The sequence below is a fragment of the Strix aluco genome, chromosome 21, assembly GCF_031877795.1.
Source record: "Strix aluco isolate bStrAlu1 chromosome 21, bStrAlu1.hap1, whole genome shotgun sequence".
Taxonomy (NCBI): Eukaryota; Metazoa; Chordata; class Aves; order Strigiformes; family Strigidae; genus Strix; species Strix aluco.
The window spans coordinates 4097198-4125088 of NC_133951.1; the positions used below are offsets into that span (position 1 = coordinate 4097198).

General features: G+C 51.7%; 2 protein-coding genes across 2 annotated transcripts; one reads left to right on the plus strand and one right to left on the minus strand.

The window, feature by feature from the left end:
- Positions 1 to 1505: 1505 nt before the first annotated feature.
- LOC141933175 (beta-keratin-related protein) lies at positions 1506 to 1835 on the minus strand. Its single transcript, XM_074847585.1, has one exon. The coding sequence runs from the start codon at positions 1833 to 1835 to the stop codon at positions 1506 to 1508; it is 330 nt and encodes a 109-aa protein (XP_074703686.1).
- Positions 1836 to 6587: 4752 nt separating this feature from the next.
- Positions 6588 to 6917, plus strand: LOC141932833 (beta-keratin-related protein-like). The gene has a single exon (XM_074846975.1). It carries the CDS (start codon positions 6588 to 6590, stop codon positions 6915 to 6917), a length of 330 nt encoding a protein of 109 aa, XP_074703076.1.
- Positions 6918 to 27891: the final 20974 nt, after the last annotated feature.

Below are 27891 nucleotides of genomic sequence, written 5' to 3' on the forward strand. Positions count from 1 at the left end.
TGTCACCAGCCACCTTGCCCTCACGTTCTGGAAGCATACCACCAGCTCCTACGGACAGGAGTCCCTCACACTTGACTGCTGGACTTTTCACCAGGACAGAGCATGTGCCTCAGGCTTGGCCGTGGCTTCTCTGTGCTGTTCCCCCTGGTGCTCACCCAGGCTCTCATCACAGGCTGCTTCTCTCCCAGCACAGCTAACAGTCAGGAACGATGAGGGAGCTGAGCGGCACCGTCCCCACTGCACACAACTCCCCTTTTCACCTGCCAGAGCTGCGGTGCTGCAGAGAGCGTAAACCGCTGCGCTGGTCCCCTGAGCCCACACCTCTCTGTACATTGAAGGTCAGACCCTGGGCTGGGGGAAATGGTGCAGAAGCCAGCCTCGCTGCCCCTGGTGGATAACAGAAAGGTGGGCATGGGATTGTGCACCGTGGGATGGACACCAAAGGCAGGGCCCTGGGAGCCTCTTTCTCCTCCACCTGCTTAATTCCCGTCCTTGAGGAAGGGGAGCAGTGCACAGCCTTGGGGGCTGGCACCAGAGCCGCTTGCACCCTGGTCACTCTGAATAGTTTCTCCAGCCCCAGCCCACCCCATGGGCCTGTAATTGTGGAGATAGTTGAACAAGGAGAGACTGGCAGATTCAGTGTTGCCTCCGCGTCAGGAGCCCATGGCAGCAGGGAGCAATGGCCTGGGAAACGCAATGCTCTGCCAAGCTCCTTCCTCAGAGCGCTGGCACTGCATGAGGCAGATGTGAAAAATTCCTGGGATTCGCTTTCTGGGTTCTTAACAAAGGCTTTTCTAACAAAGCAGCCAGGGCCACCACTGCCTCTCATTAATGCAGCAGCCTGTTGAGTCTCTGCTGTAATCAATGCAGCACAGGGACATCCAACAGAAAATTCGGGCTCCCTCCATGCTTTGTGCTGTGGCTTTCGAGGTGTGCCGATGAGTAATGGGGCTCCTTCCAGAAGAGCTGAAGAGCTCTCCCCCCTGCCAAGCTGGCCTTGTCTCCATTGTTATAGGCTGTCAGGGGCGAAACCCGGCAGCTATGGAAAAATCCGTAGCTGTAGCAAGGGAGGAACTCTCTTGGACAGTCCGCTGGTTGGGATTGGAGAAGAAGGGAGAATGAAACACGGCTCTCTAGCAAAGCTGTGATGCCCAATGTCTTTAATGAGAAAATCAAAGGAAAATGGAAAAGGCGAGAGCTGAAGCAATGCATGTTGGAGGCCGAGAAAAGCTCAGAGAAGTGCTGCCGTCGGAAGGAAAACCTCCACGCCAGGCATGCTTCCTGTGCAACTCCCCCTCAAGGCTCTGGCAGTCACGTACGCTCTAGACGCATTGCTACGGAAGGAAGGTGGAGGTGTTTGATGGGGAGCGTAAGGTAAAGCAGAGCAAGAGGGGGAAAGAGAGAGGCTTCCTTGGGAAGAGACGGAAGGCCGCTCCCTCGGGGCTGGCTCCTGGACTTTCCTCGAGGCCCCTGGTGCTCCATCACGGGCAAGCGATCCACGGGCTTCAGCATAAGAGATTGCCCCGTCCCAGAGGCCCGCAGAGCCCGCGGCCCAGACCGGACCACCCAAAGCCGCCCAGCCCCAGGGAGCCCCCAGAAGCGATGGGCACACTGGCAGCGCTGAGGGAGCTCCCCACGGCAGCCGACGCGGTGGATCCCACGGCTGTGCTCTGAGGGAAGGAGCTGAGGATTGGGCCCGGCAGCGTCACCATCACTGGCGAGGGCTGGATCGCAACGCTGGAGTCGGCGCACCGGATGACGCAGGGCTCGTTGCAGCTGTTGGCAAGCGGGGTTGGGCCGCAGGTGGCTGGCAGGCACGGGCTGTAGCACGACATGTCTTGCAGAGGGAGGCGACCCTGCAAGACCGGGAGGGAGCAGAGGGCATTAGCTGTCGGGCCCTTTCAGACCCCCAGCTTGGCTCCTCTGAGAACAAACCAGTGACTGGCCAGGGCCACATCTCCCTGGGAAGTTCCTTTGCATGCCAAGAGTGACCAAGGCCGGTCGCTGTGCCATGCATGGGGGAGGAAGCACCTGGTGACCCCTTGGACGGTACTGGTCGTGCAGCCTCAGATTTCAGCAGAGCCACTGCTACAAAAGAGCCCAAATGACTCCCTCTCAGGAGGGAAGAAAGCTTTCCCTCTTCCCTCGCCAGCTCACCTCCCAGAAGAGGGAAGCACAGTGTATTTTCAAGCCTGGACCACGTATCAGAAGGACCCCGCACAGAAGGGAAGCAGTCCCGTTGACAGAAATCCTGCCAGCACGAAGAGAAGCAGTGAGTTCAGACTTACCAGGTTCAATGTGGAGAGCAAGGGAAGAGACGTGGATGGAAGGGCTTGGAGTGGCCCGGGCTTTTTATATGGTGAGCCAGCGCCTCGGGAGACCTGGAACACACCTTCTTTGTGAAGCACGTTAACAAACAGCAATTTGAGGCTTGCAAAGCACAGCCCACAGATGAAGAACTTGTCCCTTTCATCTGAAAGGCCCGGCCTGTGTTTCCCTATTGGGTGAGAGCGCAGTGATGCATTAGTTGCTGGCTCCTCAAAGCAACGGTCATTTGAGGTCCCATGCCACTTCCCAGGGAAGGGTTTCAGTAGCTCCAGGCCCTGTGTGTGGGTTGTGCACATCCTTGCTGGGGAACGTGAGTACCACTCTCAGTCTGGGCTTCAGGCGTGGAGCACTCGTGATGAAGGCCACTCACGTGGGTCTCCTGTTGAAGGGCTGAGGCTGACCCTGAGAAACACAAGGCCTTGCACGGCCATGGGAGGGCTCAGCAATGAGCTAAGGCCCGGTGTGACTGTTTCTCCTTCTCAGAATTCTCATTCTCAAAGTGGGTAGTCAGCCCCAAGGACGCAAGGTCACAGGGGCTGAGGAGGAAACTCATAGGCATTTGACTGAGGGTGCATTTTGCTTTCGGTCACCTTGCCAGCCCTGGAAAGGACAAGTGCTCTTGTGGCTGCAGTTCAAAGCAGAAGGCATGTTGCGGAGCAAGGATGGGCCTGTGCTGTCCGCTTCCTGCCCTCAGGTGTTACCACGCGCCTGCTGTGGCAGGTGGATGCACGTGCCCTCTGCTGCTGCCTCAGCTTTGCTTGGGCACAGCAAATGCCAGGCTCCTCATGTGGTAGAGGAATGCCTCCCCAGCCTTCCCGCATCTGGCAGTGGAGGCAGGATGGCAGGCCAAGGAGGAGAGCAGCCCAGCGATGGCCCTCGCTGCCTGCTGTAGCAGAGCTGTGACGGGCTGTGTCATGCTCCTGTCTGGTGACAAAGGAGGCTACGTGAGGAGCAGAGTGTCTGTCCTGGTGCCTGCTCCTGTTTGCATAACCTCTCAGTTGCCACAAGGCAGAGCAGAGAGGCGGGAGCAGCAGGGCTGTAGCCAACTTCTCTGCTTACCCACCGCGGCCTTTGGCATTTGCTGGTGCTCATCAGTAGTTTGAGCGCTCATCCATTAGTGCACCGGCCGGGAACAGAGCAGCCACAGGGCAGGGCGTCCCATGCAGGGAGTTTCCCTCAGGGCTGGTCCCTGCTGGCATCTTCCCCTGCAGAGTTTGCTGTGGGCAACCCGTGCCCCTTCTGTGGGGATGGGCCACGTCTCTGAGGGCCAATCTCAGGGCTTTGGGGGGCTGGAAGATATAGGCAACCACTTCCCTGCTCTTCAGCTGAGGACACGCTGGGGACCGAGTGCCTCGCAACTTCCTCAGAGAGCCTCAGAGCCTTTCAGGAGGGAGCATCACTGGCTGCTTTGTCAGTGCACTTCCAGTTCCACCTGGAAGAGGCACGGGTGGCTGCCGCCCACCCTGGTGCCATGCTGACTGCTGGGACCTGTTTCTGCCTGTCCGGAGTGAGCACGTTTCCACTGTGAGCTGTGGCACTGGGTCTCCCGTCCCATCAGGATGGCACAACAGCCCCAGAGCATGGCCCTGCTGCAAGCGACGGCAGAAGTGAGTCAGAGCCATCAACGTTTTGCAGGAGAAGACAACATCCCCCTTCTAAGACCCTTTCCCCAAACGGTACGGCCGCCCGGGTGAGAGCGTGGCCCATCTGCCCAAGCAGCACGGGCAGGCAGAGGCTTTTTCCAGGCAGCTCTCAGGGCTGGCAACACACGCCTGGCCTTTGAGCTCCCGCCACACCTCTCCGGACAGGCAAGGTCTCCTCTGTGTCTCGTAGGGTAGCAGGGAGCACCATCTGCTGCCACTCAGAGGCTGCAGCCTCAGTCTGGTGGTCTGTCACACCGGTCCATCAAAGAAGCAGGCTCCCCAGGCCCTGGACACTTACGGGCGGAAACTTTCCTCGGTTTGGACCGTGCTCCAGAAACGTCTGGGAGTGGGAACGTCAGGGCACGTCCGTGCTGTCCTTCCCTTGGCTGCCATTTCACCAAGGAGGATTTCACCCAGGATTTCAAGGAGTCACCAAGTGGTTGGGCAAGATGCTAACAGCCATGACAACACTGTACACAAAGCTGCATTTCTGCAGGAACGTGGACACGAGGTTGCACCTAAGGTCCTGGGCAGGTCTGAATCCATTTCCCCCGGATTTCCTGATGCCAGTGCATGGATGATGTGCACCGAGGTGGAGCTGAGGTCTCTCGCAGTGCCTCAGCACTATTTGGTGACTCACAGGTGACTCCAAGGTGGTCTGCTGGTGCCACCTTGCAATTAAAGGGCCCCGAATGTGCCAATCCATCCCTGAGCCAGGGAAAACAAGCCAGACCCTCTGGGTCAGTGACCTGAACAAGCCAGCAGGCAATGATGCAAAGGTGAGTGTTGTTTGGGAAGACTGTGCCGAAGCAAACAGGTCCACTTGGTGATGGCTCGCTTTCAGGCCTGAGTCAGCAGGCTCCTTCATCGCTCTCCAGGGCCGTTGTTTCTCCTCAGGAGAGTAATGAGTAAAGTCCTGGCAGGCAAGGCAAGGGCTCTGCAGTTCCCAGAGAACTGGCCTTTCCTGACTGAGGACAACAGCTGAACTGCTGGGCCCCCTTTGCATGGTGTGCATCACCGAGGCCCGAGGGGAGCAGACATCTGCCACCGAGTACCCTGAGCCACTCCAGCAATGGCCTCCGTGTCCCCATCCCTGCACACAATGGGGTTTTGGTCCAGAGTGCAGGACGGCCTTGTTTGACCATGACCTTCCAAACACTCTGGGGATCTGAGTCTCCTCCATTCTCTGTCCCCCAGTAGAACAGCCATCCTGCAGAGGCTTGGCTGGGCTCCGAGCAACTCCATAGGCGGCAGGCACTGGTGTTGTTCAGGGTCAGTGTCAACCCGTCAAAGAGAGACCCTTCTGAGTGGCCTTCAGGCGTGCCCCACAGGAAAATTCCTATCTAAGTGGGGCCACGTTCCCCAGGAAGGGCAGGACGTGTACATCACCTACTCATGGCCTGAATCTGCTGCAAGGCTTCACCAGCTACTGGAACGAGACCTCAAAGGAGCGTTGGTCTGGGGAAGAAACATAATTGCTATCAACAAAATCACGTCAGTGCTACCCAGGATGAAAAGGGAGGCACGCATTTCAGGCAACGGAGGCATGTCTTTCATCTACCAGCATAGGTGTGAGAAGTCCAAATTGCTGTTTCTCAACATGCTTCATGTTTGTGGCATTTTTCAGCTCCCCCGGGGCTCTGGGCCGCAGTATAAAAGCATGCCCAACTGCCAGCTCCTCTGTCGTCTCCTCGTGCCTTCCCCTGCTCTCTGAAGTTGGTAAGTGTCAGTTCATTTTGCCTCTTGTCTCCTCGGTTGGCAGGACAGATTTTGTGGAGAGGGCTGTATCCGCAGTTCAGCAATGCTCCTTTTGCACTGTTGGCATGACGAGAAGCTTCCACAGGAGAGCTAGTCCCACCATAGACGTCTTCTTCCGTAGTGGCTGCTGTCTTCAGGAGCCCTGTTGCGTTTTACTCAGACATGTCCCCTCCTGAAAGATGTGGGTGAGAGGAGCCTGACCTGACAAGACGAGGGGTCTTGAGGGTGGGGGCAGGGAGAAGGAGACCCGTTTGTCTGAGTGAACAAATTGATGCTTGTACAAGGGCTGATGGATGATCAGGAAGTACAGAGCCCGATGCCAGGAAGAGGGAGCCTCTTGGTGTGCAGTAGAAAATCGTTCCCTGACCAAGGCCACAGCACCAAGGCTACGCTCCACCCATCTGGAAAACCTGGCATCCATTTCCTCACGGCGGGAGGGGGCTTACTGAGGACTCTCTCTGGGGCACCTTCCCTACCAAATTTCCAGGGCTGAGCAGAAGGAGTGTTGTGAAATATCCTCACAGCCTGCAGACATCCCCTTGGTAATGGAGTCACCGGAGGTAGCAGAGGGCCTCCATGGGGCAGGCATGCCTGGGCGTGGCAAGGCCAGCTGAGGTATAGGCTGCGAGGGAGCTTGACTTGGACAGGGGAAGCTTCATTATGTTTTGACGGACCCTCTCGGATCACCCTTCAATTACTAGCAAATACCCAATGCAGACCCCATCCCAAATCTCTATCCGCTGAGCGGCCAGCCACTGGTTTGTTCTCGGAGGAGCCAAGCTGGGGGTCTGAAAGGGCCCGACAGCTAATGCCCTCTGCTCCCTCCCGGTCTTGCAGGGTCGCCTCCCTCTGCAAGACATGTCGTGCTACAGCCCGTGCCTGCCAGCCACCTGCGGCCCAACCCCGCTTGCCAACAGCTGCAACGAGCCCTGCGTCACCCGGTGCGCCGACTCCAGCGTTGCGATCCAGCCCTCGCCAGTGATGGTGACGCTGCCGGGCCCAATCCTCAGCTCCTTCCCTCAGAGCACAGCCGTGGGATCCACCGCGTCGGCTGCCGTGGGGAGCTCCCTCAGCGCTGCCAGTGTGCCCATCGCTTCTGGGGGCTCCCTGGGGCTGGGCGGCTTTGGGTGGTCCGGTCTGGGCCGCGGGCTCTGCGGGCCTCTGGGACGGGGCAATCTCTTATGCTGAAGCCCGTGGATCGCTTGCCCGTGATGAAGTACCCGGGGCCTCGAGAAAAGCCCAGGAGCCAGCCCCGAGGGAGCGGCCTTCCGTCTCTTCCCAAGGAAGCCTCTCTCTTTCCCCCTCTTGCTCTGCTTTACCTTACGCTCCCCATCAAACACCTCCACCTTCCTTCCATAGCAATGGGTCTAGGGCATACGTGACTGCCAGAGCCTTGAGGGGGAGTTGCACAGGAAGCATGCCTGGCATGGAGGTTTTCCTTCCGATGGCAGCACTTCTCTGAGCTTTTCTCGGCCTCCAACATGCATTGCTTCAGCTCTCGCCTTTTCCATTTTCCTTTGATTTTCTCATTAAAGACATTGGGCATCACAGCTTTGCTAGAGAGCCGTGTTTCATTCTCCCTTCTTCTCCAATCCCAACCAGCGGACTGTCCAAGAGAGTTCCTCCCTTGCTACAGCTACGGATTTTTCCATAGCTGCCGGGTTTCGCCCCTGACAGCCTATAACAATGGAGACAAGGCCAGCTTGGCAGGGGGGAGAGCTCTTCAGCTCTTCTGGAAGGAGCCCCATTACTCATCGGCACACCTCGAAAGCCACGACATAAAGCATGAAGGGAGCCGGAATTGCCACAGAATCATAGAATTGCCCCAACTGATAGGGAACCCCAAAGATCATATAGCCCAACCTTTTGCAGGAAAGGGAGCCCAGATGAGATTATCTAGCGCCCTGTCCAATTGCATCTTGAAAACCTCCTGTCACCAGAATTCTACCACGTCCCTGGGGAGGTTGTTGTAGTGAATGATTGTTCTCACTGTAAAATATGTCTTCCTTGTATGAAGGCGAAACCTCTCCCACTTGCTCCCTCTTCTCTCCGTGTGGCTCTTTGTTAAGAGGGAGTGTGCGTCGTCTTTGTAGCTGCCTTTAGATACTGGAAAACTGTGATGAGCGCAGGGGAAGAGCAGCACAGCACAGCACGAGACTCGGTATGGCGTGTTTGTGGGAGGAAGCAGAGGTGGGAGAAGGGAGGGTTCAGGGTGGTCTTGGGAGGAAGAAACGTGAGGAAACTAGAGGGAAGATGGGATAACATGGCTGTCCCTCAAGAACTACTTGCTGTTCAGGATGTTTGCCTGGACGTGCCCTGCTTCTGATCGGTGCAGCCTGTCCTGTCTTCTTCTTAAGCTCTATTCCTAGCGACTTTCCCTGGTGAGGGGCTCTCTGATCTGTGTGCATGTGTGCGTATGGAAGTCTAGGGGCCAGCAACTGGAGCCAAACCACAGGTGGCCGTGGTTCCGGTCTCAGTGGTGCCAGTCACTGGAGTGGGACCGGAGGTCGTCGGCACTGCTTGTCTGGGGTGCCGGCACCTGGACAGACAAGGGTGAGTGGAAATAATGTGCCAGCAAGTGAAGCGTGTGAGGGTATGCAAGTCAGTGTGTGACTGCTCTCAAGTATCAAGCCAGCTGAGGCAGTGAGTGGGTAAAGCGGCTTGGGAGCCACGTGTGGGTGTGTGCCCCTCAGGATGAGGTCACAGTGGGCGTTGGCTACAGGAGGCACCAGAGGGTCCTGGTGTGAGAGACAAGAAACCAGGCCTGTGATAAACTAAGAAAAACAGCCTGAGAAAGCAAAAGTTGAAGCTGATCAAAGAAATGCCTCAAATAGTCGCAAGACAAAACTATGAGTCACAGGGTGCATTCTGTGGAGGTCCAAGCTGATAAGGCTGCCCGCATAACACAATATGTAGCTGGAGGAGGGAGCCCTGTGGAGACAGGAGGGCTCTGCTCTGGTGCATCTGGACAAATTTCAAGGGCCATCTGTCCGTTGAATGACCTTTGATTCATTGTCCACGAAGTGCATATTAAAGTTAACACCCCTCAATATGCTAATGAAGGCTAACATGATCATGCTAATTACAGCATCCCATGAAACACCTTACCCCTCCCTGTACATGGGATATGTAGGTACGTGGGTCAACCTAGGGGACGGACCCAAGGAAAGTCTGTATAAATCAAGGGGGGGAAAGAAAGAGGGGGACCCTGAGAGTGCAGTGAAGTGGAGAAGACGGGTGGCATCGAAAAAACTGCTGCCTCCTGGAACCCTCACTGGTGGGATCAGCACAGAAACCCAGAGCGCTGATCTGTATTTCCCCATTCTCTGTCTCTCCCTCTTTTCCCTTTTCCATTAAGAAATGCAAGGCATATTCTATTGCTTGCCACAACTTGCTATATACTTAGCCAATTATCGTGTGTTCAATTAGTACATTGTGGGTAGTTAATAAATGTTTGGACTTGGAGACTTGTTGTCCGCTCCATTGGGGATTTGCGAATCTGGGTCACTTGTCTCCCTCGTCTGAGCGGGACATGACACCTGGCCAACCACCAGAGACAACATAGGGCCATTTTGCGTCTGCGTGTGAGTCTAGTTGACAAAGGATCCTGCCTAACAGTACCCTGAACCAGTCAAACTCCTCTTGAAGTTTGAATCTTTAAACTTCAAGGCCCTCATGAGCTCCCAGCTTCATTATTCTGCTCCTTAGCCTCCTCTTTACCAGGTGGCCTCCCCTCCAATCCTGAAAACGGGCTCTTGAAGGATTCCTCAGGCACTCCATCGGAAAGCTCTGTGCACTGTCGCAAGTTCCTTGCAGGAAGCATAGTCACCCTCCTCTGTCTTCCCTTCTCCTTGTTTCTAAAGAGCTTCTTTACATCCACGACATCACTCCACTCTTGCCCAGTATCCCACCCCAGCTCTGTGAACCCTTGTTATAGTTTAACCCTAGCCAGCAACTAAGCACAACACAGCTGCTTGCTCACTCATCCCCCTTCTCAGTGGGACGGGGAAGACAATTGAAAAAAACTACAACTCGTGGGTTGACATAAGAACACTTTAATACATTTAAAAAAAAAAATAGTAACAACAGTAGTAATAATAAAATTTAATAATAATATTGATAATTATAATGATAATGATGAAAAGGAATGTAACAGAAAGGGAGAGAAAGAAAACCCAAGAAAAGGTAAGTGATGCACAATGCAATTGCTCACCACCCGCTGACTAACACGCAATCTGCAATCCTCCCCTCCCGGCCCACTCCCCGCACAATTTCTATACTGCGCATGATGTTCTGTGGTATGGAATAGCCCTTTGGCTAGTTGGGGTCAGCTGTCCTGGCTCTGCTCCCTCCCAGCTTCTTGTACACCTGCTTGCTGGCAGAGCATGGGGCACTGAAAAATCTTTGACTTATCCTAAGTGCTACTTAGCAACAACAAAAACATCAGTGTCTTATCAACATAATTCTCACACTAAATCCAAAACACAGCCCTGTACCAGCCACTAGGAAGAAAATTAACTCTGTCCCAGACAAAACCAGGACAACCCTCTAAGACTGTAGAAGAGCAACTGTGCAGGAACTTCACACTTCTCCTCTTTGTCTCCATGATGTGTGACTCTGTGTTGCAAATGGTCGATTTAGACCACTTAAAGAACCACCACCAAAGATACCAGCAAAAGTGGTTTTATTGAAATATGATGTTGCAAATGTGCAACTTAACAAAGTTCAATGGCAACGTTCACTCTATTACTTACTGCACAAAGGACATAACAATGATTCAAAGTTACCAATACAGAATCAAATTTATCAATGCGGAATCTTAGTGTTCTATAATACAAGGTTATGGTATAATACCAAAGCTCAGCAGCTGGTAAGAGGTCTCTCTGCCTTGGGAGCAAGCTTCAGAGGTGTCCCAGCTCAAGGGGAGATCACCGCCAGGCAGCAATTTGCTTAGCAGGGAGAGATCAAAGAAGGCTCACTTAGGCTGTCCTATTTATGGAATAAAGTAGTTGGCTTGTAGCCAAATTAGATGTCATGGAAAAGGTATGCATGAGATTCCTCGTACGCACAACTTTCTTTGTTCTTTGATAAATGAGGCTTGGAAAAGCCACCCGCTCTTCCTGCGCTAATTGCGTGATCAGTGTTCCAAGCTCACGTGCATCGATGCTCACCGTGCCACTCTGTTCCTTCGTGGGTTTCCAGAGAACAGATTGGAACTAGAAAAGTTCTTGGCACAATTATGGCTTAGGTCTTTATCTCCTTTGGAGCCTGTAGCAAACTACGGCTAGTTGGGTTAAGGAGTCAAGTGCATCCATCACAATCTACATCTGTAGGCACAACAAAACTGTTGGGACAAGAAAACTGCTGGCACAACCAAGCTGCAATGCCTACAGAAACCCATGCTGGTGTGGAAAACTGAGGGGCAAAATTCCAGCCCAGAAGGCCGAGGTGCCCCTTCAAAGCAGATAGTAAAAGGCCTGCCTCTTTGTTCCCCTTTGCTCCTGCACTGAAAGAGTCAAGTCCTTACTGGAGGGAGTGGCAGCCCAGGGCACTTTGGGCTAGGATGGATGGTTGGTCTCAACGGTTTTTGCTTTTGTGAAAGGGAAAGGAACAGCCCTTCCACACCTCTTTGCCATTGGGAAACCTAGCACATATCTCACACCTCACCAGCGGGACACACACTGCTGTGCTCCCGAGGAGAGGCCTCAGAGGGTCTGTTGTTCACTCATGCAGTCCAGCCAAGGGCAGGTCAGAGGTGTTGGCCTAAGGTCAAAGTCTCTTGGTGGGGTTGGTTTGAATCCTACCCCTGACAAGGACTGAATGTAGATGACCCTTGGGACCTTCTTTTTTGCTGTGAACATTTCTGCTCACAAGGCATTTCTGGTCCCTGGGGACACAGAGGAAAACACATGAGAGGTTAGAGGGCAGGACACAAAAGCCCAGTGCCCTTCTGTGCTCCTTTAGAGAAGCACATGATGGAGAGGTGGTGTGCTGGGTTTGTGTGGAGGGGTTTTTTGCTAGTGGGGGAGGGGGTTACAGTGGTGGTCCCCTGTGAGAAGCTTCTCAAAAGCTCCCCCGACTCCAAGTCAGACTTGTCTCTGGCCAAGGCCGAGCCAATTAGTGACAGTGGCTGCACCTCTGCGATAACGTATTTAAGAAGAGGAACCTGAGAGGGGGTTGGGGGACTGGTGAGAAGGAGTAACGACAAGGACAGCTATGCAAACTCCAAGGTCAGTGGAAGGAAGGAGGAGGAAGGAGAGGAGGTGTGCCGGAGCAGAGATTCCGCCCCCCATATCCCATGGTGAGACAGCAGGGCCACACCCCGCCCCTCCCCCCCCTGGAAGTCACAGGGGAGGCAGAGATTTACCTGCAGCCTGTGGAGGACCCCCAGGTACCTATGGGAAGAAGACGCCCCCGCTGTTGTGGTTTGACACTGGGAGGACTGCAGCACGAGTCCGTGACCCACGCCGGAGCATCTTGAGAAGAATGCATCTTGTGGGGAGGACTCATGATGGAGGAAGTTTATGGATGACTGTCTCCTGTGAGAGGGATGCCATGTGGAGCAGGGGGAAGAATGCAGAAGAGTGCTTCCTTCCCTCCTTTGCAGGGAGAAGTGGCAGACTGACTGCACCCCCCATCCCCTGCCCTGTGCCACTGAGGGGAGGAGGTAGAGATATCGGGGGAAAAAAGTGAACCCAGGAAGACGGAGGGGCAGGGGTGGTGCTTTTTTAAGATATGGTAACACTTCTCACTGTCCCTTTCTGTCTGTTAAGTGTTACTGTTGTTAGTGTCTTGAATTAAAGTGGTGTTCTTTTTCTTTCCCTAACGAGTCTGTCTTTTGCCTGTGACCTTAATGGGTGAGCCATCCCTCTCTGTCCTTATCTTGATTCCTGAGCCTTTTTGATTCATTTTCTCCTTCCCAGCGCTGGGGGGGAAGGGGTGAGTGAATGGTTGTGTGGTGCTCAGTTTTCCTCTGGGCTCAAACCATGACAGACAAGCAGGCTGGAGGAGGAGCACAGAAGGCGGGGTCCTTCCCAGTGACTGAGGGCCTGTAGCACAGAGGGGTGGAACCAGGACCCATTTAGTGAGGCAGGCAAGGGATCTGCAGTGCAGAGCAGGAAACGTGCAGTGAGGGCCAAGATGCAGCCAAGAGGAGGCAGCAGCCAGCCAGGCCTCCAAGGGAGGAATGAAGTGAAGGCAGAAGGATCATGGTAGGGGCCAGAGAGGGACGCCCAAGTTAGGTGCTGCTCTTCAAGGTGCCTGTAACAGGGTCCTGCTTGTGAGGGCCATGTGAGCAGGGCAGAACCTTTCCCAGGCTGAATCCTGACACACATGTTCCCCCACTGCACTAAGCCCCTTGTGGGGAAGGTCCAGAGGCCTCCCCCAGTCTCTCCCAGCCCAGAGACCAAAAAGCTGGGAAGCTGTTTTTCTTGTGCATCAGAGCAGGAGAGTGATCTGCAGCTAACAGTGTTAAAAGCCTGCTGACACCAGGAGCAAGGCTGTGACACCTGAGCCAAATTTGGGCAACACCTCTCACAGAGAAGGGTGAAATCCTGCATGACAAAAGGACCCTTGTCACTGTCTAGGAATGAAGCTCAGGCTGGTGCAGAGGAAGTGCAAATCCTGAGTACTGGCGCACCAAGTTGGGGGGAGACCAGACCTTCACACCCCCAGGGATGGAGAGCCCCCAGCCACAGGGGGGCAGACCCCAGCACAACCACATGCCAGGAGAAGCTGAAAAGGGACGAGTGCCAGTGCTTTTCTAGAGCACTCAACAGGGACTCAGGACACGGCCTGAGAGCACCAGAGGGAGAGAGGGCTCCTGCCTGGGAGCTCAGGATTCTGCTTGAGGGGGAAGGAGATGGGCACCAGAGGTGTGTAGACATTCACAGAAAATGGTGCTGAGCCCTTCCCTGGGCTTGGACACTCACTCCCTGAGTGCCCAAAGGATGTAGGGAATGAGGACTGAGGATAGTACAGTGTGGTGGTTTAGTCCCTGCCTGGGTCTGAGACCATGCAGCCGCTGCCCCTCCCCCACAAAGGGAGTGAAATACAAAGCCCCGGGGCTGAGATAAGGAGAGGTTTAATACAACAGTGCAACAGCAACAAAACAAACAACAACAATAACAATAACAGTAACAGTAATAACAAGGAACAGAGCAAGATATGTACTGATACAGCAGTGAGAGCAGAGAGATAGCATAAATGCACGCGCTCCCCGATTCTCCCGCGCTCCCGCGCTTGGGCGCCAGGAGATGACGTCAGCATGGTATTGAATAACCCGGCTAGAGCTTCCCCCCCACTGCTGGGGAAACTTAACCTTATCCTAGCTAAACCAGGACATACAGGGAAGGCCTGGCTGTCCTGCCCCTGCAATTAAGCCGTGGCTCTGCCACAGTCAGGGCTGTGTCAGCCCCTCCTGTAACCACACTCCCATCACCCTTCCTGCTTCCAAGGATCATGCAAGTGGCCCAGGGGAGGGTTGGACTCTCCTTCTTGAGAGTCAGATCACTCTTCCAAAACACCCAGATGTGCCCTCTCCCCTTGTTCTCCCCACAGAGGCCTCTGGCCCCCACAGCAACCTGCAGGGAGCAGTTCCACAGGTGCCTTGTGCATGGCGTGCCTCTGCCTGATGATCTCACCAACTGTCCTGAGAAATTGGGGCTGGCTACAGCTGCCGCACTTCTGCACACCATTCCAGCTTTCCAGGCCAAGTTACAGGTGTCATTCCTCAGGTGCTGAGCCTGATGCTGATCCCTTTTGTGTCTTCAGCAGCAGCCTGGACAATGGGGCAGAAAACACTCTCAGCAAGTTCATGGACAACAAACAGTCATCTGGGGCAGATCCAAAGGGGTAGAAGATATGCTCAAGGGGAGGGCTGCCCTTCAGGGAGGCTTTGCGAATCCAAAAGAGAGGGCTGACAGGGCACCTGCGAAGTTCAGCAACACAGGTGTGACATCCTGCAGTCTACTTAGAGGAAACCCATGGAATGGTACAGGACAGTCAGACTGGCCAGGCTGCAGCCCTGCAGGAATGGATCTGAGTCATCCTGGTGAACACAGAGATGAGCTGGAGTCAGCAGTGCACCCTCACAGCAATGAAGGCCACTCACAGAGTGGCTGCAAAAGGGAGAGCACAACCAGCAGGTCAAAGGAAGTGATCATTGGCCCCCTCTGCCACTCTGGGTTTTCTCAGCCTGATGTTCCATGTCTTGTGTCTGCTCTGTTACCACCAGTGTAAGAAGGACACTGACAAAGTGGTCAGCCACTAGAGGAGGTCATCAAGATGACTAAGGAGCCTGGAGCACATGGCATGCGACAAGAGGCTGTTTGGACAGACCCTCTGGGATCACCCTTAAGTTACAAACAAAAACCCACCAGGGTATTTGTTGAGCCTTGAAAAGAGAAAGCTGAGGACAGGACAATGTGGTTTCCCTCAGGTGTCCACAGAGAGCAGAGAGAGCGTGGAACCGGACTCTTCTCAGATGTGCACAGCAAAGGGACAAGAGGCAATGATTGCAAGTTGCAGGAAGGGCATGAGAAAATAAGTGCTCTTACCAGAGAGGTCGATCAATAGGAGCCGAAGGTTCCCAGAGGGACTGCAGTGTTTCCATCCTGCGAATCGTTCACAGCTCCACTGCACAAAGCCTTCAGTAACCTGATTGAGCTTAGCCTTTGGCCCTCCTTTGAGCAGGACCGATATCCAGACTGTTGTCTAAAAAGCAGATTCATCGCCCAGTGTGCAATAGGTCTATAATCACACACTCAGGAGAGACATTGCTTGTTATTGCTTATTATTGCTTTACTGCTTGTTGCTTATTAGGGTTGCACAAACCTAAGTGCTCGGTGGTTTCCCACAGATCAAGAACACCAACAGGACTTTTCCTGCTATATTTATACACAAAACTTGCAGAGTTAGTAATTTTCCAAGATCATCCTCTCTACGATGATTGTTAGTAATTTGCATACAATTATAATACTGCTGACACAATACTTCTGTTACTATGCATGCTCGGGGAAGGGTCTTCACCTGGCCAAGGGTCTTCTTGAACTACAGGCATGATTTTTAGTATTGGAATGATGGTTGTTCAGCTAAGGATACATGGACCTTGAGTCTGCTTGCCACACACACACACTCTTGAAGCAGGAATAATTTTCTGCATGTTGTGGGAACGGGTCTGTGTAGATTCAGCAGAAGTTATCACGTTGACAATACCTGTGAAGAAGCCAGGGGAACATCTGCCAGTGCTCTGTGCTGCTGGTTATGCCAAGTGCCCTAAAGCAGCTGAAGTAGAAAACCAGACAACAAATCCAAAGTGCTGCAGAGTGCAGTCTTCCTGATTTGGGCCTTTTTGTTCTAGTTTTAAAGGTATGAAATTGCCTCAATTGATTTGACAAGGAAGTGGCTGAGGAGAAACATGCATAGACTTGTGATCCTCTTTTGTTCTTCAGACCTGTCTCTCTCAGAGCCTCCTCCTGCTAAGTCTCAATGCCAAGGGGAAGATGTCTGGGAACTTAGTCAGGCCCTTGTTGGCTGCATGCTGCCCTCAAGGGTTTCTGGGCATGTGCCCAGGGTGCTCCAAGCCTGCTGAGCTAGGTAGAGAGGCATGCTCTCTCCTTTCCCCTCAGCTTTGCTTAGCCTCAGCAAAACCAAAGCTCTCTGAGGCATTTCTTGTGCAGTTTGACCTTGGACAGCCAATCTAAGCTTGGGTCAGCATGGATACAGCACTGCCTGCCTGCTGGCCTTGAGGTAGAAAGAGCTGTGTTATGCTCTCATCCAATGGGAAAGGCAAGGGGCCAAGAAAAGGTTTCTCTGTCCTGGCGTTTATCTCTCTGTCCTGGCTTTTACCTCTCTGTGAGGTTCCTGAATTGCACTTTGCAGGGAGGGCAGAGGGAGAGAAGAGCAGAAGGGCTTTATGTAACTTCCACCCTTACCCACAGCATTTTTGGCACTGGGTGCTTGGCAAACATCGTTGGTTAGAGCATGTAATAGGATGTAATAGGATGAAGGTTTTAATGGAACTTGAATTCTTGGCCGGTGGTTAAAGGACAAGTGCTCTAACAAGCGGTCTGTGCAGACTGAAGATGTGGAGCAGCACACAGGCTGCAGCCTTTCTTCTCCTCTCCCTCTGCTGTCCCTTCCAGCAACTGATCTAGCATCCTGTCAGAGATGGCAGACACAGCTTTTCTCTTTTCGTCTTCTTCTCCATCAGGCAAGAGCACAACACAGGTCTTTCCAGCTGAAGAACAGCAGGCATGCTGTCTCCCAGCTCAGCTGGTCACCCTGTAAGGCCCAGCAGTGTGTCCCCCAGTCACCTCCAGGCTCCCAGCCAAGGACTTGGCTCCCCAGGAGAAGGTGCCACAGGGGGAGCTTGAATTTTGCAGCACGTAAGCAAGGGTGAAGGGAATGGAGAGGGCTGGCATGTACCCCTGACTGAACAGGTTTTTCCTGACAGTTTGGGGTTAGTGCCTGGGAAAACTTTAGGGCAGGAAGCAGTGGCCACAGCCCTAACAATGCTCTGTGGCCTAAAAAGGCCTTGGGTTTTTTTATGATTGTTTCCATAACCATTGGCCTCTTCTCTCCTTCCCTCCCCTTCCCTCCCCTTCCCTCCCCTCCTCCCATGATTTTATACACAGGGCCCCTTCTCTGGCCCCAGCTCATGGACAACATTCCAATATTTCACACTAGAAAGGACAAAAAGCAAACTGGGAAAGCTGCTGGGACACCACTTTCTGTGAGTGAAGATAGCTTGTCTGGGAGATATCTTCACTCCCTGCCCTTCACTTAAGAAAGGACTGGCTCTTCGAAACCTTCACCACACTTCACCCTGGAGGAGGAGGGACTTTGACTGCTTTAACATGACGTTGCTTCATTTAATTTGGATTTCAGCTAAAACTTCTTCTGGAGCTCCTAAGCTGTCAACACCTTTAGGCAATCATGGCCATGGTTTGCTCTCATGCTTTTCTTTTTATCCATAGAGAACATGTGGGTATTTAGTTTAGTCTGAGGGCTTGGTGGGCACACCTGAGTGGCACAATTCTTGGCTGGTGACTCCACAGCAAGCTTCTGGCCTGTGCTGAAATTTCTTCACGTGTTTTAACCCCTTTGACACCCTAACCCACACCTCTGGTAAGGTCAAGATGGTTGTGATCCTCATGTTCTCCACAGCCCCCTGTGCTGCTACACCACCAGCCCTCCACCCTGCCTTCTCCACAGGTATCTTGGCAGGGTATGAGCCCTCAGCACAGAGTTGAGCCATGCAGTGCAGCCCAGGAATACAATATTGCCATTGCTGATAAGGAGGAAAAAATACACTAAAACCTATTTCTAATAGTTTTGACAGTTTTCGAACTGCAGCCTTCTGCACGACGTATTAAAGCACCTGGAAAGATGGCACTGCATTCATGATCCAGGCTGCAATGTACTGTTCTTCATGAATGATGAGAGGATGTGAACTGGACAACACTGATGCTGAAATCCACACAGGATGTTAGTAGTTCAGAGCTGCTTTGCTTTGAACAAGTTCAGTAATGTGTAAGTTTGCACACCTGCAGCACACCCTGTTCCTCTTTTAGGCAGTCAGAGCAGGTTGAAGGGATTATTTAGACCTACCTTCATTGAAATCAATACCAACCCAAGAGAAGAGACAATGAGAGAGAGGGAAGAGATTTACTTACACTCACTTTAAGCCCACCTTTTTTCAACTTCATGTGAAAAATGAGAATAAGTTACGTTGAAATTTAAACATGGCTATACCAGACAGCTTCTATTAGTGATAGATATTCTTCCTTAAGTAAGCGTAACTGCAGTGACAATGAACTAGTGGAATTCAGGATCCCAAGACTGGGAAAGAAGGCAAATATCGGGATCTTAATCCTGTGATTCAAGAGAGCAGAATTTGGTGGCTTCAGGGGCTCTGTTTAAAAGAATCCTATGAGAAACCATCCTGGAGAAAAGAGAGTTTAGCCAGAAGAGACAGTTGATTTTCAATGTTCACCTCCTCTAAACTCAATAAAGGTTCATCCCAACAAGCAGGAAAACAAGCACAAGTGGTAGGAGGCCTGCATGGATGAACAAGGCGGACCTGCCAAAATTCAAATATGAAACAGAAACATACAATAGAAAGCAGTGTCAGGTCATCCATGAGGAATATATAGACAATCGTCTGAGTGTGCAGCTATGGGGTAGGAAAGCTAAAGCCTACCTGGACATGAATTTGATGAGAGAACTGAAGGCCAGCAAGAAGAGCTTCTAAAGGTTTGTCAGCAGCAAAAAGAAGACTAAATAAAATGTGGGCCTCCTGCTGAACGGGGCAGATGACCTGGTGAAAAAGAACATGGAGAAGCCTAAGATGCTGAATGCTTCCTTTGTCTTGGTCTTTATTGGTAAGATTTTTCCTCAGGAATCCCAGGCTCATGAGATCAGTAGGAAAGTCTGGGACAGGGCCAGATGACAGGCTGGAGAAACAGACTAACAGAAACTTCATTAGCTGTAAGGATGAAGTCCTGCACCTAGGCAGGAATAATCCCATGCATCAGTACATGCAAAGGGCAGGCTGCCTGGAAAGCAGCTTTGTAGAAAAGGAGCTGGAGGTCCTGGTGGACATTAGCTAACAATCTGTCCTTGCAGCAACAAAGACCAAAAATATCCTGGGCTGCATTAAGAAAAACATTGCCAGGAGTTCATGGAAGGTGAACCTTCCTCTCTGTGCAGCACTGGTGAGACCACATCTGGAGTGCTGCGTACAGTTCTTTGCTCCCCAGTACGAGACAGACATGGTCATCCTGGAGCAAGTCCAGAGCAGGGTCACAGACATGACTAAGCAGTTGGAACAATTTTCATACAAGGAAAGGCTGAGAGAGCTGAGATTGTTTAGCCTTGAAAAGAGAAGAGTCAGGGAGCATGTTATCAATGTATTTAAATACCTCATTTAGGAGAGCAAAGAGGATGAGGCAGACTCTTTGCAGTGGTGACTAATCAAAGGGCAAGAGATAATCAGCAAAAACTGAGATACAGGAGATTCCCTTAAACATAAAAAGGAAAAAATGTTTTTATTGGGAGAGTTGCAAAACCCTGAAAAAGGCTGCACAGACATGTTGTGGAGTTGCCATCCTTGGAGATGTTCAATATACACTTGGACATGACTCCAAGCAACTTTATCTGAGCCTGCTTTGAGCAAGGGGATTGTCAATGGGGATACTGGGCATCGATGTTCCCTGTATACTCATAGCAAGTCTAGTCAATGCAGTCACAGAGACATTTTTCTCTCTATAAAGGAAACATCTCCACTGAGTCAGATGACTGGCACTCTAAATCACATTGATTGAATCAGACACAGGCAAGAAACAGTCTCTAAGGTGAGCCAGCTAATAACTTTCCCAGTCACCTGCCCTGTCCCAAGAGGTTACAGAGACCACAGACAAGGCTGGAGTGATCAAGAACTCAGTCTTACTGCAGCCCTCCACAGCAATCTCACCTCCTGCTTCCTTGGCCTTCCCAGGACAGTCCCCTAAAGTCAAAGTGAAGTATTCAGGCTGACATCTAAGCCCAAGATTTCTTGCTCAGCTTCAGGAAATATGACTGTTTCCCAACTCACTGAGCCATTCTCCTGATGAATCCCTACAGCAGAGCACTATGGGTAGGATAGAGGAAGAGTCACCTCACTCCTTGAGGGTGGATTCCTGGATGCTTTCCCAGGTGGATATGTGTGGGAAATTAAAAAATAGAGCTATTGTAAGGGATGAGTCAGCTCAGGAGAAGTGTAAAGATAACAGAGTGAGCTGGGGCTGAGGGACAGAAAATTATTTTAGGAATGGCACTGCATTACAGCAAAAAATGGATGGGATGGTGTTCAGCTGTTTCAAGATTGTCAGGTGCGTCTGTGATCGCTCCCTGTACCTAAGATGACTTCTTCTCTGTTTAGACCTCCTAGAGAGACTAGACCATTGAAGGATGGAGTAACAGAGGTGACCTTACAATACTTCCACCTCTTTACTTCAAGTCTGCATATGGGCCCTGGATTTTGTATTTCTCCTAAACCAGATTTACAAAATTATAAAACTGATGAAGTTGGAAGGGCTGTCTGGAGGCCATCTGGTCCAACACCCCAGCTCAAGCAGAGCCACCTAGAGGCTACCCAGGGTCACATCTATCAGCTTTTGAATATCTCCAGGGAAGGAGACTCCACAGCCTCTCTGGGCAACCTGTGCCAGTTCTCAGTCACCCTCACAGTGAAAAAGTGTTTCCTGATGTTCAGAGGGAGCGTTCTGTGTTTCAGTTTGTGCCTGTTGCTTTTGGTTCTGTCACTGGGTACTACTGAAAAGAGGCAGGCTCCATCCTCTTTGTACCCTCCCTTCAGGTATTTATATACACTGATATGAGCCTCCTCTTCTGCAGGCTGAACAGTCACAGCTCCCTCAACCTTTCCTCATAGCAGAGATGCTCCAGTCCCTTAGTCACCTTGGTGGTCCTTTGCTGAACTCTCTCCAGTATGTCCATGTCTCTCTTGTACTGGGGAGCCCAGAACTGAACAAGTACTCTGGGTATGACCTCACCACCGCTGAGCAGAAGGGAATGATAATCTCTCTCGACCTGTTGGCAATACTCCTCCTAATACAGCCCAGGAGACTGTTAACCTTCTTTGCAGCAAGGGCGCATTGCTGGCTCATGGTTAACTTGGTATCCAGCAGGAACACCAAGTCCTTTTCTGCAAAGCTGCTTTCCCACTAGGTGACCCCCAGCATATACTGGTGCAGAGGGTTGTTCCTCCTCCCCAGGTGCAGGACTTTGCAGTTCCCCGTGTTGAACTGCATGAGGTTCCTGTCAGCTCGTTTGTCCAGAAAAAAAAGTGACTCCAAGGTCAGTCTGGATGGCAGCATGACTCTCTGGCATATCAGCCACTAATCCTGTTTTTGTGTCATCTGCAAACTTGTTGAGGGCACACTCTGCCCTATCATTCAGATCTTTAATAAAGATGTTAAAAAAGATCAGACACAGTACTGACCCCTGGGGTACTCTGCTAATTGTTGTCCTCCAGTTGGAGGACAGTCCTCCAGTCCTCCAGCAGTGACTTTGTCTCACTGATCACCACCCCCTGGGCTCAGCCATTCAGCCAGTTTTCAACCCACCTCACTGCTTATCCAGTCCAGACTTCATTAGCTCATCTATAAGGATCCTATGGAAGACACCACTGAAAACCTTCCTGAAGTAAAGGTAGACAATATCCTCTGCTCTCCTTTTGTCTACCAGGCCAGTCATGTATTGTAGAAATTCATCAAGTTCATCAAACACCTTGGTGAAGCTATGCTGACTACCCCTGATGACTTTCTTGTTCCTCATGTGCCTGGAAATGGTTTCTAGGATTAGTTGATCCATTGCCTTCCCAGGGATCAAGGTGAAGCTGCCCAGCCCATAATTCACTGAGTCCTCCTTCATAATCTTTTTGAAGACAGGAATGACACTTGCTTTACTCCAGTGTTCAGGCAGGTCTCCCAGTAGCCCTGATCATTCAAAGATTATTGAAAGTGGCCTTGTAATGACATCAGCCAGATCCCTCAGCATTTGTGACTTCATCCTATCAGGGCTCATGGAGCTGTGGATGTTCAGTTTGTTCAAATACTCCCTGACCCAATCCTCTTCCATGAATGCTATATCTGCCTTGTTCCAGACTTTCTCCTGGTTTCCAGGGCCTGGGATTCCTGAAGACTGGTCTTCCTACTAAAGATTGAGGTGAAAGTGGCACTCAAAACCTTGGCCTTTTCCATGTCATGTGTCACCAGGGCCCTGGCCACCTTCAGCAATGGGCCCACATTTTCCCTAGTCTTCCTTTTGTCACCTGTGTTCTTACAGAAGCTCTTTCTGTTGTCTTTGATATCTCTTGCAAGATTCAATCCCAATTGGACTTTGGTTTTCCTAATTTTATCCCTGCATGCTTGGCCAGCATCTTTATATTCCCCCCAGGTTACCTGTCTCTGCTTCCACCTTCTGTATGCTGCCTTTTTTTGTTTGAGTTTTGCCAGGAGCTCCTTGTTCATCTATGCAGACATCCTGGCATTTTTGCCTGACTATCTGCTTGTTGGCATGGACTGCTCTTGAGCTTGGAGGTGGTGATCCTTGAATATCAACCAGCTTTCTTGGGCTCCTCTTCCCTCCAGGGCCTTATCACATGGGACTCTTCCAAGCAGAGGTCAAGCACTGCTCTCCTGAAGTCCAGTGTTATGATCTTGCTTTTTACCCTCCTTCCTCCTTCCTTCAGGATCCTGAACTCCACCATCTCTTGGTCAATACAGCCAAGGCTGCCTTTGTCTTTCATATTCCCAACTAGCATCTCCCTGTTGGTGAGTATAAGGTCCAGTGGATTATCTCTTCTCATCATCTCTTCTATCATTTGGGTAGGGAAATTCTCACTGATGCACTCCAGGAATCTCCTGGACTGCTAATGCTCTGCTGTGTTCTGCCTCCAGCAGATACCTGGGTTGTTGAAGTCCCCCATGATGACCAAGGGGCTGAAAATGGGGTGCTACTATTACCTGTGTGTAAAGGGCCTCATCTGCCTGTTCATTCTGTTCAGGCTGCCTATGGAAGACACACCATAAATGTTCAAAGGGCTGCTTTGCATCCTTCACTGGCACCAGCTTGTACATTTTGGGATTTTGTCTTTATCCATACCCCAATCCACCAAACTCTTGTATTCCACAGAGTCCTTCAGAGCCAGTTTCCATGGACAATGAGGGGCCTGGAAGTAGCTCCCCTTGGCACTGTGCAGGCAATTGTGCCCCTGACAGAGGACACTGTTCACAGACAGCACAGCACCCACCACCCCATGGCCAGGTCTGCACCTGAAGTTTGGGGAGCTACTCTTGCAGGTTGCCCTGGCAAATCCCTGAGCAGAACAGGGGTGTCCCTGTCCCAAGCTTTGGGTCTGCTGGTGCCCCTGTACTGGGATCCTGCAGCCACTGCCTGGCTTCTGCCTCTTCACCCCACCTCTTGGACTGCAGGAGGAACAGTGTACACATGTGCAGTGGAAGGGAAGTATGCAGGGGGGTTGTGCTGCAGGGGATGCACATTCACTGGAGTGGGACATGGTGTGAGGGACATGGGTGCCATGTGGGGGTGGCATACATGACAGCATGTACTGCAGGGAAGTTGTGCTCCTTGTGGGACCTGGTGCTGGCATCAGGGGTCACATGGGCTGATGGGACCAGGACCCCAAGCCTCAGCCTCACAGATGACCAGGAGCCCAGGCTCCTGGGAGCACCAACATTCCCCCTGTACCCACCTCTTCCACCTTGCAGAGGCCTCTTAGGTCTTCTCACCCAGCAGGTGCTCAAGGAACAATCAGGATTCAGGGCTCCCTTGGACCTGCCATCCCTGCCACCAAAGCAAGGCCCTGTCTGGCTGCCAGTCACCAGGCAGAAATGATCTGGCCAATAAAGGGGTTCCACAGCCCCCACTCCTAGCACTGCAGGCCCACCCAGTATCTGATCTGGGGGACTGGTGTCTGAACAGCACTGTGTGAACAGGCCACATCTGGATACTGGGACCAGTTTGAGGCTCTCGAGTACACAAGACACATTGACATGCTGGAGCAAAATGGTGCCATACCCATCTTTGGAGACAGATATCCAACCATTGATTGCACAAGGACCTGGACAATCTGGTCCAGATGACACCTGTTTTGACATGGGCTTGGAGCAGAGACCTCCATAAGTCCTGTACCCCCTCAACAAGATGAGGCCTTCTACTCTGTCCACCACTAGTGCATCTCTTGTCAGTCAGGTAACACAAGAGAAGCTCAGCAGGGCCTCCATGAAGCATAAGACGAGCCCAGTCTTGTCCCCAAAGGAGGATATAATTTCTTAGCCCCCAGGACGAGGAGTATCCTGAGATGACCTTGGAGACAACCCACAAGAGACAAACAGGTTCATGTGGTCTCAGCCCACCAGGGAAAAGGTGTGGTGGACAGAACATTTAGAATGTGTATCCTGGAGATATGCTGTTTGTACCCAAGCTAGCAGTCACCCTGGACAGAGCTGAGCTCACCACAGACAAGTGTACGTCTTACAGGGCCTTCACTCACATCAGGACAGAAGCCAACTACAAGGACAGAGCAGCTCTGGCCCAACAGGCAATAGAGGAGCTTTGAATGACAATTCCTGGATGTCATGCGAGGATGTATGTGGAGGGAAATAAAGATCACATTGTAGCCATGGAAGATCTTGACTATGCAAGCTGGAGAACTATCTTAAAGAACACACTTAGTCTGCGCCACTCAAGCTGCTCTAACAGAACAGTGACATTTAAGGCAACCCAGAGAAGTCTGGATCTGCCACATGCTTCTGGTCACCCTTGAGCCTCAGGTATGTCTCACTGCCACAAAAGACATCCTGAGTCCTTGCTGTGATGAACACAGCCATTTCTATCACCTCAGCTTGGTGTCCTACCCTCTTCTTTTGCTCTGGAAACAGATTGAGACATCTGCATGGACCCTCAGCTCTTTGACAGCACTGAGGGACATCCTTCTGTCTACCTAGAAGTGGCTCTTGGCTGCTTCCTGGACCAGCAGAGGAGGAGGGCAAGGACGGAGGCAGATGGAAGGGACTCTGAGCAGGCAGTGTGTCTGAAGGACTCTATACATGTCTGGTACAAGCCCCAACAGAGATGGTTGTCTGGCCCTGAAACCAGTTGCCCTGGAGTCAAAGCAAGTTAATACAAGAGAAACTTGAGGGGTGATTTATTTCTCTGGCTTATATCCTTGGGAGACACTGTGGGGAACATGTCTCAGACACCTGGGTTCCCTGAAAGGCATTCAGCATTTCTGGAGAGCAGCAGTGGAGAAGGTGGGGGGCCCAAGACATATTGCTCCCTTCAGAAGCAGCATAAAGTCCTGGACAACTAGGTTTCCTGTCAGGGGAGTAATGGGAGGAGTCCAGGGTGCCAGACTTACCCAAGGGGAAGCTCAGAGCCAGGGGTGGCAATGGATGACATGCTGGATGGCTGGCTTCTCTGTTCTCTGGGGGCCAGTGGGGGGTCTCCAACCATCTGTTCCCTGAGTGGCACTTACCAGGGAATGACAGCAAGCCACCACAAAGCATCCTGGGTTCCTTGCGGGCAGGAGGTCTCTGGGGCCCCTTCATCCCTTGGATGTCATTGGGAGGTCCTCAATACCTGGCTTCCTTGAGGGAAACACAAGTGTGCCACTGAGGGATGGCGGGGGTTGTCAATGGGGCAATGTGATGCCTCTGTCCCCAGCAGTGTGAGAGATGAAAAACCAGGCCTGCGAGAAACACGGACTGAGAAAAACAGCCTAAGAGACAAAAGTTGAAGTCCTCTGAGCTAAGGAATGCCTCAAACACTCGCAAGACGAAACTATAGTCATGAGGTGGATGGTGCGGAGGTTGAAGCTGATAAGGCTGCGCCAATAACACAGGATGCAGCTGGAGGAGGGAGCCCTGTGGAGACAGGATGGCTCTGCTCTGGTGCACCTGGACAAATTTCAAGGGCCATCTGTCCGTTGAATGACCTTTGATTCATTGTCCACAAAATGCATATTAAAGTTAACACCCCTCAATATGCTAACAAAGACTAACATGATCATGCTAATTACATCATCCCATGAAACATACATGGGATATGTAGGTATGTGGGTCAACCTAGGGGACAAGCCCAAGGAAAGTGTGCATAAATCAAGGGGGGGCAAAATGGGGGGGTGGTCCGGAGAGTGAAGTGAATTGAAGAAGACGGATGCCTCCTGGAACCCTCGCTGGCGGAATCAACGTAGAAACCCAGACGGTTGATCTCTATTTCCCTATTCCCTCTATCTCTCTCCTTTCCTTTTTCCCCTTTTCCTTTACTACCATTAAGAAATGCAAGGCATACTGTATTGCTTGCCACAACTTGTTATATACTTAGCCAATTATTGTGTGTCCAATTAGTACATTGTGGATAGTTAATAAATGGACTTTGAGACTTGTCTCACTGTTGTCTGCTCCATTGGGGATTTGCGAATCTGAGCCACTTGTCTCCCTCATCTGAGGGGGATGTGATAAGGGGACACATCCCTGCATAGTTCAAGGGGAGACAGTGCTGGGTGAGGTGTGGAGCCACAGGTGCAAGTGAACGACTTGCCACAGCAGGCACAGGCAGGGTTTCTCCCCAAAGTGGCTCTGCCGTTGACCATGGAATGCCAAGACCAACCCTGAAGGCTTTCCCACGTTCTCCACAACTGTATAGCTGTTCACTAGCATGCATGCAGTGTTGCACAGCCATGTCAAAAGCCCCTCCCTCACTGTAGACACCAGTGCAGCCTCTGCTTTTCATGCAGCAGGTTGTGTTTACCCAGCACGGAAGCATCAGTGAGGCATATGCCATGTGACCTGCAGCCACTATTTGCCATCAGCCATCTGCACAGGTGAACACCCTGCCTCAGTTCACACATGCATGCAGCCACTTGCCTGCGTGGACACAACACTGTGCTGGTAAAGGAGCTGTGGTCAGAGCATTTGCAGAAGCCCCCGCATGTACATGGCTGCTCACCAATGTGGATCTCTTCATGGGAAACCAGGTGGGTTGGCTACTTGAACTGTTTGCTGTGGTCCAGACATGTGTAGCCATGCTCCCTTCTGCTCTGAAGACTCCCTCTCTGTTTCTCCACCACTGCTCCAGACCACTCCTCAGCTCTGCTCAAGTCCCCAATACCTACAGGGACAGGAGAAGAGAAACATCCAGATAGCTATGGCTTGTGAAGCTGGAAACAGGGTTGTTGGGGCAGAACTTATGATGCTGCCCAGCAAGGCCCTTCTCCTAGTCTTTTCATCAGGTCCTTATTGCTCCCAGGACAATCCCAGGGATGCAACAGTCTGCTCACAAGCTTTTGCCAGTCCCATGTCCTTTTACAAATACGTACAGACCCTGTGCACACAGACTCCCAAAGTGCATGTATACAAACACATAATGCACAAACTAGTCCTGTGCACAGACACACACACACACACTGTGCACACACATTGCAGGTCCACACATCCTGTGCAAACACATGCAATACACAGATCTAATGTGCACAAGACACACAATTCATGCACATGCACAGTGTGCACTCACACAATGCATGCAGAGGACACAAATATACAAACACAGCACAAACACACAGAGTGCATACACACCA

What these genes read in the sequence shown, in the direction of transcription:
- LOC141933175 (XM_074847585.1), bottom strand. Translation starts at nt 1,835, where the DNA reads ATGTCGTGCTACAGCCCGTGCCTGCCAGCCACCTGCGGCCCAACCCCG.
- LOC141932833 (XM_074846975.1), top strand. Translation starts at nt 6,588, where the DNA reads ATGTCGTGCTACAGCCCGTGCCTGCCAGCCACCTGCGGCCCAACCCCG.